Consider the following 14,493-nt stretch of genomic DNA (forward strand, 5'->3'; position numbering starts at 1 on the left):
AAACTGATGTTTTATTGTACAATCCCTCCACAAGGTCATTAATAAATATATAGGGCCCAATACTGCCCCTTGTGGTACCCCAATAGTACCGGTGCCCCAATGTGAGTGTGTACCGTTAATAACCACCCTCCGCTTTCTATCTCTGAGCCGGTTACTTACCACTTACACATATTTGCCCCCAGTCGCAGCATTCTCATTTTATGTATTAACCCTTTATGTGGCAAAGTATCAAATGCTTTGGAAAAATCAAGATATAAGACATCATATCCGTTCCCCGATCCAGTCTAGCGCGGACCTCCTCCTAGAAGCTGATCAGATTAGATTGACAGGACCGATCCCTCATAAAGCCGTGCGGACATAGAGTTATACCTCTATTCTGATTGAGATACTCCATGATAGCGTCTCTTAGAAAACCCTCAAATATTTTACCCACAATGGAGGTTAGACTTACAGGCTATAGTTCCGGGATCACTTTGTGACTCCTTTTTTAATATTGGCTCAATATTTACTATGCGCCCATCCTGTGGAATAGACCCAGTCACTAAAAAAAATCCTTAAATATCAGAAATAATGTCCTGTCTATTACTGGACTTAATTCCCCTAGTACTCATGGGTGAATGGCATCCAGACCTGGTGATTGGTCTATTTTGATCTTTTTAAGGCGGCGCTGCGCTTCTTCATGGTCAGACAGGTGACATTTCATAGAGAATTGATTTTATTCTGCATTTCATCTGACATTTGATTTTCCTCATCCTCCTCCATCATTTCTCGCTCATTGCTATTAAAGGGCCAACACTTTCAGTTTTAACCATTTCATTTGTGGATATGAAGAACACTTTAGGGTATGTTCACACGCAAACTCAAAAACATCGGAAAAAACTGAGCTGTTTTCAAGGGAAAACAGCTCCTGATTTTCAGACGTTTTTTGAGCCACTCGCAATTTTCGCAGCGTTTTTCGCTGCTTTTTTATAGCCGTTTTTGGAGCTGTTTTTCTATAGAGTCAATGAAAAATGGCTCCAAAAATGGCTGAAGAAGTGACATGCACTTCTTTGTTGCGGCCAGTTTTTTCCGCGGCTGTTTTTCAAAATGGCCGCGCAAAAAAACGGCCCGTCGGAAAAGAACGCTGTTTTTCCCATTGAAATGGGCAGATGTTTGGAGGCGTTCTGCTTCTGATTTTTCAGCCGTTTACGGGCCAACAAACGGCTGAAAATGAGCCGTGTGAACGTACCCTTACTCTTTTTAGCAATCAGTCCCTCCGTCTCCAGCTTCGCTGTCTTTATCTGTCCTTTACAGCATTTCTTTTTTCCCTATAGGCTTTTAGTGTTTCTTCGCGGCCTCCACTTTTCTTTTATTGCCCCTTTACATTTTTATTTATCCTCATTGGTTTTCTCCTGTTTCTAACCCTTTCATTCCCATAAGGTACAAACCCCTCACAATGAAAATGTAAGAAGATTTAAAAATATCCCATTTAGTATCTGTGCTCTTATTATTGGGGACATTGTCCTAGTCAACAACATTAAAGGGACCGGTCACCAGTTTATTAATTCCCCGTCTCCTGACTAATCTAATAGGCGCTTGGCTGCTGATAACTACAGGGCGATTTGTTTAGAAAAACTTTTATTATTTGCAAAGTTCTAAGAATTTTTCTAAATATGTAAATGAGCTATTATTAGATAAGCGGGCGGTAACAGCAGCGATTGTCCGGAGGTGGAGCTCCTCCCAGCCTCTGACGCTGTCCAATCAGCATGAAGCTGCTTCACACAGTGTGAGAGACTGAGGCTGGAGGGAAGGAGGATCACTTCAAACAGCCATATCTCCGGCTGTGGACAACCTAGAACAGCGGTCCTGGTGGCATATGAAAGAGGAGATTCTAATCAGGATCATTTAAGGGCTTCTCTAAGCTGAACACATTTTTATTTTTGAGGCCCTCTGAAAAGACATCCCATTAAAATATAAAAAAACAAGTGGAAGTTTATTATATGATGGTCACTATTTCCTAGGTGCCCCCACACCTGCACCTTTATTCTTCTGTCAGGTCTATTGCCCCCCCCCCCTTTAGTTGGGGCAGGTAATTATCTTTAGTTATTGACAAAACCTGTTTCCTTTATTAGATGGACAGGTTTCAGTTTCCCAACTTATATCAGGATGGTTGAAGTCATCAATTATAACGACCTCTATCAGTATTTGAATTATTTTTCCCATCTTGTATTTCCACCTACAGAAACTGCACAACTTAATTTCCCTCACATATATTGTACTATATTGATGACTTGATAGAGGACTTTACCACCGCTCACCGTTCACCCCTCCGACTTTTAGAATCTACTCTGAAAAAACGAGAAGTCTGTAAGTTACTTGTCCAGTCATTCCCATCATCCAGCCACATCTATAGTCATTATCCAGCCAAATCTATAGTCATCATCCAGTCCCGTCTATAATCACCCAACCACGTCTATAGTCATCATCCGACCACATCTATAGTCATCACCCAGCCACATCTATAGTCATCACCCAACCACGTCTATAGTCATCATCCGACCACATCTATAGTCATCACCCAGCCACATCTATAGTCATCACCCAGGCACGTCTATAGTCACCCAGCCATGTCTATAGTCATCACTCAAACATGTCTATAATCATCACCCAGCCACGTCTATAGTCATCACCCAGCCACATCTATAGTCATCACCCAGTCACGTCTATAGACATCACCCAGCCATGTTTATAGTCATCATCCAGCCACGTCTATAGTCATCACCCAGCCACATCTATAGTCATCACCCAGCCACGTCTATAGTCATCACCCAGCCACGTCTATAGTCATCATCCAGCCATGTCTCTAGTCATCATCCAGCCTCATCTATAGTTATCATCCAGCCACATCTATAATCACCCAACCACGTCTAGTCATCATCCAGCCACGTCTATAGTCATAATCCAACCACGTCTATAGTCATCATCCAGCCACATCTATAGTCATCACCCAACCACATCTATAGTTATAATCCAGCCAAATCTATAGTCATCATCCAGTCCCGTCTATAATCACCCAACCACGTCTATAGTCATCATCCGACCACATCTATAGTCATCACCCAGCCACATATATAGTCATCACCCAGCCACATCTATAGTCATCACCCAGCCACATCTATAGTCATCACCCAGCCACATCTATAGTCATCACCCAACCACGTCTATAGTCATCATCCGACCACATCTATAGTCATCACCCAGCCACATCTATAGTCATCACCCAGCCACATCTATAATTATCACCCAACCACGTCTATAGTCATCACCCAGCCATGTCTATAGTCATCATCACTCAAACATGTCTATAGTCATCACCCAGCCACGTCTATAGTCATCACCCAGCCACATCTATAGTCATCACCCAGCCATATCTATAGCCATCACCCAGTCACGTCTATAGACATCACCCAGCCATGTCTATAGTTATCACCCAGCCACGTCTATAGTCATCATCCAGCCATGTCTATAGTTATCATCCAGCCACATCTATAATCACCCAACCACATCACGTCTATAGTCATCACCCAGCCATGTCTATAGTCATCATCACTCAAACATGTCTATAGTCATCACCCAGCCACGTCTATAGTCATCACCCAGCCACATCTATAGTCATCACCCAGCCATATCTATAGCCATCACCCAGTCACGTCTATAGACATCACCCAGCCATGTCTATAGTTATCACCCAGCCACGTCTATAGTCATCACCTAGCCATGTCTATAGTCATCATCACTCAAACATGTCTATAGTCATCACCCAGCCACGTCTATAGTCATCACCCAGCCACATCTATAGTCATCATCCAGCCACGTCTATAGTCATCACCCAGCCACATCTATAGTCATCACCCAGCCACGTCTATAGTCATCACCCAGCCACGTCTATAGTCATCATCCAGCCATGTCTATAGTTATCACCCAGCCACGTCTATAGTCATCATCCAGCCATGTCTATAGTTATCATCCAGCCACATCTATAATCACCCAACCACATCTAGTCATCATCCAGCCACGTCTATAGTCATCATCCAGCCACATCTATAGTCATCACCCAACCACATCTATAGTCATCACCCAACCACATCACCCAGCCATGTCTATAACCATCACCTAGCCACGTCTATAGTCATCACCCAGCCATGTCTATAACCATCATCCAGCCACGTCTATAGTTATCATCCAGCCACATCTATAATCATCACTAAACCATGTCTAGTCATCATCCAGCCACGTCTATAGTCATCATCCAACCACGTCTATAGTCATCACCCAACCACATCATCCAGCCATGTCTATAACCATCATCCAGCCACGTCTATAGTCATCATTCAGCCATTTCTCAGTTATCCCCCTTATGTCACACGTTATTAATTCCAGTTCACCAATTTTGATAGTCCTCTTGCGTTGTTCAGCATGCAATTTAGAGGTTTATGGCCCTCCCACCAATCCCTGGTTTAAACACTCCTCCAGCCTCCTAGCTGTGTTCACCCCCAGAGAAGCGGCCCCCTCCTCGTTCAGGTGTAGCCAACAGAGAAGTCAGGCCAGATTTTCAAGAACCCAAACCCTCCTTCCTCCATTCTTATTTATTTCCCTCCATAATCTGCTGCTGCCTATGTAGTGTGGCATGGGGTACAGGTAGTACTTCAGAAACACTACATTTGAGACCCTTGCCCTTCAAATTTCAAAGTTTTTAACCCCTTAGCGACATCTGCCATGCATATACAGTGCGGTGATGGCAGAGGTTCAGGAGCTGAGCCCGTACAATCATCAATGGGTGTAAACGGCAACATACGCCCAACACCCTGCTGCAATGACCAGGATCGAAGCTTAGTGGTCAATAGCGACCACGGCATCTAAGTAGTTAGACCGAGGGAGGGGGCTCTCTTACTCACCTCATCAGTGCCCCCACAGTGTGATCATGGGGTGCCAATGGGTTTCTAATGGGAGGTCTAGTGAAGAACTAGGTCTACCATCTTTGTACTCCTATATGCCCGTATAAGATGCCAGCCAGACAATCATTTGGGATTATCCTAGTTCTAGATTTGTATGGAGTCTTATTATTTTTTTTTATAAAACTGTTGGCTCTTTTTTTTTCTAGGACATTTTAAGCAATGGAGTCCAAACTGTGTCTTTTCTTCTGGCTTCTTCTTCTTCACCATCAGGGACCTTCTATGAGCTCGCCCATGCCTAGATATGGGTGTAGAACCGGCACACCGAAACAATGCAAGGATGCCAAATTTGTTCCGGGCCATACTTTGTTAGGAGAAGGCATTGATATTGTCACCATGAAGACCACCGGATTTAATCCTCTTGATCTACAGGAGGTTGGAGAGAATTGTACACTGTGTGAGAACATTCACAACCAGAACACCTGGCAGAAACTACCCAAGGCCATGACGGACTGGAGACCAGAGACTTCATGCTCCAGAAATATACAAAGCGTGGTGTCTCGTTCCATAGTATCAGTGGCCAATGAAGCCACGTCTTCAGTGCAGAATGATTGGAAAGTTGGTCTCAGCGTGAAGTTTCTTGGGGTGAGCGCGAAGACAGCGACGGGAGGATCTCACAGTGAGATGGCCAAGTTTGCCGAGAGTAAAAGTGTCACTGACAATTACAACTTTCTGAGCCACAAGTTAGAATGTGCCCGTTACAGGTATTACCCGTATCCTGCCTAGTTACTAGTTATGAATTTTTAAATTATTCTCTAAAATATAATTGAACCCAAATTCCTAAACTTCTGCTTTTATGTTTTTATTTTTGTTTTTTTATTTCAGTTTTCGCTTGGTAATGAATCCCCCATTGAAGCCTGATTTTGAGAAATCTTTGAAAGACCTTCCCGATTCCTATGATAAGATGACTAAGGCTAAATACAGACAACTGATAGACTACTTCGGCACCCACTATATCACGGGTGTAAATGTCGGAGGTCGGACCCAAGAGGTCACTGCCGTGAGAACCTGCCAAGTGACCATGAATGGTTTGCAGATGGATGAGGTCAAGGATTGCCTTTCAGTTGAAGCCGAGGTCGGGATATTCGGAACAGGTATCAATTCCAAAGTCGAACTCTGCAAAAACAAATTAAAGAAATCTGGATTTGAGGGGGATTTCCATCAAGTGTTCAGTGATCGTAAATGGGAGGTGAGTCCTTGTGCTTTATGGACTTAGTTCTGCCGAGATTCATGGAGTTGACGGAGAAATTCTCTCTGCAACTTTTTCCCGACCGGGTCAAAAATTGTGCGTCAAATCCTCCGATGTCTCATCTGTTAACATTAAATTTAATGGGACAAAAGATACCACAGATGGAAGTTGATCCTTTGGGGTTTTCTTCCGTCTTTTTACAAAAAATACCCCGAGAGCGCGATCGTTCTGCAACTGATGATGAGTGAACATAAAACCTGCATGTCTTAGCGGAGAAACTAGTGACACCTGTAGACGTTGGGTGATGGTCTGAATATTAAAATTGTCACTTACGTTCACAGGTGATAGGAGGAGACGCAAAATTTGATCTTCTCGCACCCGGAAAAGACACGTCTGTCTTTAACAAGTGGATGGAAAGCCTGAATAATCACCCCGGTCTGGTTTCCTATTCTTTAGAATCTCTCCATAACTTGGTGAGAATTAAGGGCCCTAAGAAAGAGAATCTCAGGCTGGCCATAAGTGATTACATCAATGACAGGGCTATAACACAGAAGTGCTCCTGTCCTGGCGGCCAGGTCAATAGTCAAGGAAACGACTGCTCCTGTTCATGTCCAGCTTCTAAGTACACAAGTTCCAACTGCTGCCCAACACGTCCGGGGGCGGCCGAGCTTACGGTGACCATCCAATATGCCACTGATCTTAAGGGTGACGTCGGCTCACAGGCAGACGCCTATGTGAAAATTCGATTTGATAGTTCTGAAAAAAGAACCCCGATGATCAAGAATAAAAAAAACCCCACATGGAATCTAGATTATAATTTTGGAGTTGTAGAGCTCAGCCCCATTAAAAAGTACACAATAGAGGTTTGGGATAAGGACGTAATACATGATGATTTCCTGGGAAAATGTGAAAAAGTTCTGATTTCAGGTAAAACTCCTGACACTTGTCACCTAAAGAAGGGCAGCCTTACATACTCTATAAGTGTTACTTGTGCCGATTACCTCCAAGGGCCGCATTGCCAGAATTATAGGGAATTGCCCCCAAAAGATTAGTCAAGGGTCCGATACTCCCCACATTATGATCGCTTCTGCCCTCCGATATTCCCCATATTATGATCGCTTCTGCCCTCCGATATTCCCCATATTATGATCGCTTCTGCCCTCCGATGTTCCCCATATTATGATCGCTTCTGCCCTCCGATACTCCCCATATTATGATCGCTTCTGCCCTCCGATATTCCCCATATTATAATTGCTTCTGCCCTCCGATGTTCCCCATATTATGATCGCTTCTGCCCTCCGATACTCCCCATATTATAATTGCTTCTGCCCTCCGATACTCCCCATATTATGATCGCTTCTGCCCTCCGATACTCCCCATATTATAATTGCTTCTGCCCTCCGATACTCCCCATATTATAATTGCTTCTGCCCTCCGATACTCCCCATATTATAATTGCTTCTGCCCTCCGATACTCCCCATATTATAATTGCTTCTGCCCTCCGATACTCCCCATATTATAATTGCTTCTGCCCTCCGATACTCCCCATATTATAATTGCTTCTGCCCTCCGATACTCCCCATATTATGATCACTTCTGCCCTCCGATACTCCCCATATTATAATTGCTTCTGCCCTCCGATACTCCCCATATTATAATTGCTTCTGCCCTCCGATATTCCCCATATTATGATCGCTTCTGCCCTCCGATAGTCCCCACATCAGCATATTACTTATTTGCCCCTACAGAATTTCAGACACGGGGCAGGATAGACATGTTATGTACACACAGGGTTAGAATGAGCCACCAGAGAAGCAGAGGATCATCTTGTAGGCCTCGGTCCAGACACCGTAGAGGAGTCCGGCCACAACACAACTCCTGCAGCTCAGCAGAGGATCACCCCAATGAAAGCTAACCATGCAGCAGATCGCACCACTAGGGTCACCTTTGGGCATTCCTTCATAAATAAACCATCATTCCTTATTAAAGGGTGACTAAACGTTCAACAAACTTCTGACATGTCAGAAGTTTTGATTGGTGGGGGTCCGAGCACTGAGACCCCCACCGATCGCTAAAACGTTGAAAGTCTATGAGCCCGTACTCCGCTACATCGGCTTTCCGGAAAAAGCCGAACAGATACTAAGCGGCTGAGGGCCCACACGAGCGCTTCTGCCGCTACGTATTAGTGATCGGTGGTGGTCTCAGTGCTCGGACCCCCACCAATCAAAACTTCTGACATGTCAGAAGTTTGTCGAACGTTTAGTTGCCCTTTCATGATATGAGTGATGAGAAAAGCACAGCCAATAAAACATAAGGAGCGGACATTGACATCTTCTGTAGATCTGGAGGAGAGGTGCCCTCAGAATCCGTACCAGCCCAACACTGGCCATACAGACGACCCTTATAGGTTCACGACCCCCGCAGACTTGGTTTACTGTGCAGAACATCCGAATCTCACCGTAAATAATGGACATAAAGTTCCGTGCCCGAATATGAACTAATAAATCGAGATTGATGCCGAGACGAAGAAGGAGCCGCAGCGCTGCCGGTGCCGGCCAGTCCGGACTCTCACTGCGAATGACGTCTGTGGATCTCATCAGGTGGGATTTTCCTGCCTTGTGTCTGTGATTTTGCGGCTTTTCAGCTGATATTCTGTTTGTTTTCTTTGTCTTTTTCGGCTTTCTCAATATTAACGCAATAAAGAACATTTCAGACTCGTCACTTGTGTCATTTCTGGACATTTTGCTCAGGATGAGGGAAGGTTTTGTGGCGCGGAACATGAGAATATATCGTCATATAGACAGAAAGTATAAACGGGACACAAAACACGACGACGTCAGAAAATATCAGAATAAAAAACTGCAAAATGCCAAGAACGGAACGTAAAGATTAGGACAGAGAATTCATAGGTGAAAACCGGGACATAGGACGGGGGACGGGGGTTCATTTATCTTATACTAGGATTCCTAATATTATTAAGGGGGTCGATCATCCAATAGATCAGGGGAAGCTGAGAATTACAGAAAGAGCCTGCAGAGGGGAAAGCTGCTAAATAATGGCCAGAAATCGTTACATCTCATGTCCACACGACAGATTATTCAGTCACCTGGAAGTTAGGCACGCTGGGGCTGCTATGTAGGGGATGTCCTGCGGGTGGCACTCTTCACATCACTCACATACTCCGTAATCCGATCACTCCCCTCCCCCTCCCCTCTAATATCTGATCCAAAAAAGTGTTCAGGTTTGCTACAAAAATTTATGTGTTTACATTTATAAATTGCTTTTCTATGTGAAATTCTCCTTCTTCTGCCTCCGTCGTCCCCCTCATCACAATTCTGTAAAAGTCTCCAGCAGAAAACATTTCCAGCAAGACCCTGGAGACTCGAGCGTCCTCACGAGGCGCAATCCTCCTCCATTTCTCCTGGTTGGGACGTTGTAAGAACGAGGTGATGATCCCCCATCCGTTACGGGCCGTCATTTTTGCTATGACTGCAATTAATGTATGGTGGGTTCATGCAAGCTTCAGAGCTGAACTCTCCAAGCATCCCCTGCTTGTTCGGTATCTGCATTGACCTTGCTCCAGTGTTTGCTTTCAGGGTCGTGTCATCATTATTCAGTTACCCAGTGCGGGTCACAATCTTGATCCGATGGCCCGTTTTCTGTTTCGGGTCGATGTGTATAATGATTGGGGTTGCAGTATAGACTGGCACTAGGTACGGCTCATACGTTTCTAGGAGGCATCGCTGTCTGGATGAGGGATTTAATGGCCGGAAGCCGCAGGAGGAGGGTGGGTGGGCAGAGACCCTGGAACGTGGACGATAATATCCTGAAAATCCTATTCACACAAATATCACTGGGACGGCCCAAGTACCACCTAATGAGAGTTGTAGTCCTTCAACTGCTGATTCAGGTCATAGCAATGTCATCCTCACGTGAACTAGAACTTATATTAGTACAGTTGTGATGTCATAGGGCAGTGGTCTCCATTCTGTTTTTTCTCTTTTTCCAAAACGTCAACTGAATGATCCCCATCATCTTCCTCCGCCTCATTGGTTGTCCATACGGCAGGATTTGGATGAGCAGATAGAGCAGTGGTGCGGTCATGAAGAGGTTAAGCCTTTAGAGCCTGGACGATGGTAGAGACAGAAGACGCTGAACAGCTCACTATGGATATTAGTAGGTAAGATGAGGTATACAGGGCCAAAAGTAAGTGCACCCCTTATGATCGGCGGGTTTGGTCATTTTAGACACACCCATTGCATAAAATCCAGTATCCAGTCACGTACAACCCCTACCAGTAGAATGTATCCCCCGGGCACGGTCATAGGCGACACCTCCGCAACAAGTCATCACCTTCCTGCCGGAGACTTCCCCACCACCACCTCAGCCGTGAAGAGGAGACCACACAACGCGTAGGGTGAAAAAATCATCTGTACTCACCACCAAGTTCTAACCTGGAGGCCCCAGGACTGTGATTCATGGGATGCAGCTGAAATGGTTAAATTAAAATCCCTAAGCTCAATGCCAGGCGGCAGCTGGAGAGGTGTAAAGCCACCAACACTGCACTCGGGGACAGATAAAACATGTTCTCTGGAGGGATGGATCACACTTCTCCATCTGACTGTCTGATGGGTGGATCTGGGTTGGGCAGATACCAGGAGAAGACTTCTTGGCCAAATGCGTAGAGTCAACGGTAGAGGTCGAAAGAGGAGTAATAATGGTCGTGGTTGGTTTGGAACCTTATTTTGAATTTAGTGTGGAGTCCTGATCTCGACTTTATCCAAAGCCCCTGAACCAAGACAAATCCCCAAACACCGAGGTCCAACCTCACTAATACCCTGGGGACTGAGTGGACGTGAATTGCGGCATCGTCCAAGATGTAATGGAGGCCTCCTCAGAAGAGTGGGGGTTGTAATACCAGCAAAGGGGGGGACCTGCTCCATGTTATCAACCAGGGTTCTGGAATGAGATGTTCAACATGTTGTTTGGGGGTTCACTTACTTATGGTCCTAATATCCCCCTCTGAATGAACAGTTTTACATAAAAGGGTAGGTGCCCTCATGAAGGGCAGCGCTGGCACAGGTCGTTGTCCCAGACCCCACTGGTCAGATTGACATCCTACATACAGTCAAGGGGTCACATCTGGTAGGATATGGGCTCCATGGGATCATAATCAGGCGGACGTTGGGGAAGGGGTCGTTACACCTAGAACTCCATGTAGTCGTGATCCCACTGTTGACTCCAATCCGGAATCTACATCCAGGGAAGTCTACCATGGACGTAGCCATGAAAACCGGAATTAAAAAAAAAACCTCCATTCTTTATACTGCAGGCTGCATTCACAGAACTGGAGAACAGAGTAGAAAAGAAATAAAAACTTTTGTTCAGAAAAGATGAAGTTTTTCTTTTAACAACCTCTTGAAAAGATCCAGCCGCCCCTCCAGGTGTAATAATGACAATGAACTATAGAGGGCGCCACCAAACACCCCACTGCAGCATCAAAAGAGGGCTGAGCTGCAATACTGCACTCAACCTGTGAATAGGTGTGGCGCTGCTCCTGGAATAAAGCATCCCCTGTTTTTCTTTGCCTGTAATCCTAATGATCTAGATGGCTGTCGGAGAAGGGGGGTTGTCATCCAGCTTTTCCAGGCTCCTGAACAGCAAATCTACTTGGTTATGTTCTCATTCATCTCTCGCTCTCGTGTCATGAGGTATTTAAGAAGATTTACCCTAATGATGGCACCATATTAGTGGTCACCCAGCTTTCCAAGGCTCCAGAATGGAGTCCAGTCCACTCCACTGAATATATAATTAGGCAGATTTAGATTTGGGAAAGCTGGGTCGCAAACCCTTCAATGGCAGACACGTTGGTTGTCACTCAGCTTTTCCAGAAACAGATGACCATTTGGTATTTTTCCTATTTATTTGGGGCCCCCCTTTAAGTTGAGATGTTCTGCAGGTTCCTGAGGAAGTTTCTGTGAGCAGAAGATCAACGTCCCAGGCGGGGGGTGACACCGGAGGGGGGGATGGTGAGACCCCCCGGAATCATCTCTGCTCCTGACGAATGTCATGCTTGTCAACCAGCGGCTCCTGAGCAGCTTTCTGGGGGCCCCTGGGACTCTGCAGCCTCAGGGAAAGTTCTTTCCTCCTTGCAGCTTATGACAGATCAGGGCGACTCATAAATGTCTGGTGTCTGTGCATCTCCAGATCCAGGAATCTCCGCTGCTTATCCTCACTCTCCTGGGTCACATGAGCTTACAATCCGCTGACTTTAATGCCACTTTCTGCGTAAGGGTTGACGCTCAGCTTTCCACACATACTAAATGGCATAGAAATCTGCACTGAAAATCCCCGGCTCCATTTTTCCGCTCTACCAATGTATGTGTCAGTCTTCACTGCGGTTCTTGCATTCGATTCATAAACTAAAGGCTCAGGATGAGCAGAGATGTTGATTCTTCCCATAGTTGGAGGAGCCGAGGTGAAAAAAGGGAAAACGTGAATATAAGATACTGGACGGATCACGTATTGGCGCTACGCAGGTGGGGTGCATATAGTTGCACATACGTGGAGCACATGAGGCCAACAGCAGCCGATGCCCCAGTGCCCGCTCCAGCATCAAAAAAACGGAAAGTGCCAATCTCCTGCCATGGATATCATCATCTGCAATTGGCAGCGCCCAGGCTGACCGATCAATCCCCTCGCTGCCGTCATTTATTGGTTATTATTTGAGGTCGCTCTGGAAGGGGTCACGGTTTTAGTTGACTCGGTCACAGATATTCCCTCCGTCAGTGGCCACATCACAGCCCACAGGGAAGAAGAGCCGCAGATGATCCAAACTTTTCCCTGACACTGAGAATTCATTAAATGAGATTAACGAGGGAAGTAACAGCCGCACCAGACACAAGAGAGGAGGCCCCCGCCACGCAAAACGGCGCTGAGACCCAGGAGAGGAGGCCCCTGCCACGCAAAACTGCGCTGAGACCCTGGAGAGGAGGCCCCCGCCACGCAAAACTGTGCTGAGACCCAGGAGAGGAGGCCCCCGCCACGCAAAACTGTGCTGAGACCCAGGAGAGGAGGCCCCCGCCCCGCAAAACTGCGCTGAGACCCAGGAGAGGAGGCCCCCGCCACACAAAACTGCGCTGAGACCCAGGAGAGGAGGCCCCCGCCACACAAAACTGCGCTGAGACCCAGGAGAGGAGGCCCCCGCCACACAAAACTGCGCTGAGACCCAGGAGAGGAGGCCCCCGCCACACAAAACTGTGCTGAGACCCAGGAGAGGAGGCCCCCGCCACACAAAACTGCGCTGAGACCCAGGAGAGGAGGCCCCCGCCACACAAAACTGTGCTGAGACCCAGGAGAGGAGGCCCCCGCCACACAAAACTAGATAGATAGATAGATAGATAGATAGATAGATAGATAGATAGATAGATAGATAGATAGATAGATAGATAGATAGATAGATAGATAGATAGATAGATAGATAGATAGATAGATAGATGAGATAGATAGATAGATAGATAGATAGATAGATAGATAGATAGATAGATAGATAGATAGATAGATAGATAGATAGATAGATATGAGATAGATAGATAGATAGATATGAGATAGATAGATAGATAGATAGATAGATAGATAGATAGATAGATAGATAGATAGATAGATAGATAGATAGATAGATAGATAGATAGATAGATAGATATGAGATAGATAGATAGATAGATAGATAGATAGATAGATAGATAGATAGATAGATAGATAGATAGATAGATAGATAGATAGATAGATAGGAGATAGATAGATAGATAGATAGATAGATAGATAGATAGATAGATAGATAGATAGATAGATAGATAGATAGATAGATAGATAGATAGATAGATAGATAGATGAGATAGATGAGATAGATAGATAGATAGATAGATAGATAGATAGATAGATAGATAGATAGATATGAGATAGATAGATAGATAGATAGATAGATAGATAGATAGATAGATAGATAGATAGATAGATACGATCTCAGGTCACGTCACAGGGGTGAACTACACTACTGAGTTTATTAATTTACCTCATAAATCCACGCCCACCTACTCTAGATGACCGGATTATGCTAAATTACTCCCGTAGTTTCCAACACCCCAATAATTTATACCACAGTATGCTGCCACCACCTATACTTATCTAGGCAATAGGGGCCTACGTCTCTATGTTCCCTTAACACCAGTTCCTATAACACAGGTTATCTAAATTGAACATAAAATACAGGTAACGTTCCTCACCTTCGGAAGATTAAGTTCTGTAAGACTACA

General features: G+C 45.3%; 1 protein-coding gene across 1 annotated transcript; it reads left to right on the plus strand.

The window, feature by feature from the left end:
* Positions 1 to 5,153: 5,153 nt before the first annotated feature.
* LOC142726242 (perforin-1-like) lies at positions 5,154 to 7,340 on the plus strand. Its single transcript, XM_075849007.1, has 3 exons — positions 5,154 to 5,695; positions 5,817 to 6,180; positions 6,522 to 7,340. Exons 1-3 carry the CDS (start codon positions 5,154 to 5,156, stop codon positions 7,230 to 7,232), a joined length of 1,617 nt encoding a protein of 538 aa, XP_075705122.1. The 3' UTR covers positions 7,233 to 7,340.
* Positions 7,341 to 14,493: the final 7,153 nt, after the last annotated feature.

This window comes from Rhinoderma darwinii, unplaced genomic scaffold (assembly GCF_050947455.1).
Source record: "Rhinoderma darwinii isolate aRhiDar2 unplaced genomic scaffold, aRhiDar2.hap1 Scaffold_619, whole genome shotgun sequence".
NCBI classification, from domain to species: domain Eukaryota; kingdom Metazoa; phylum Chordata; class Amphibia; order Anura; family Rhinodermatidae; genus Rhinoderma; species Rhinoderma darwinii.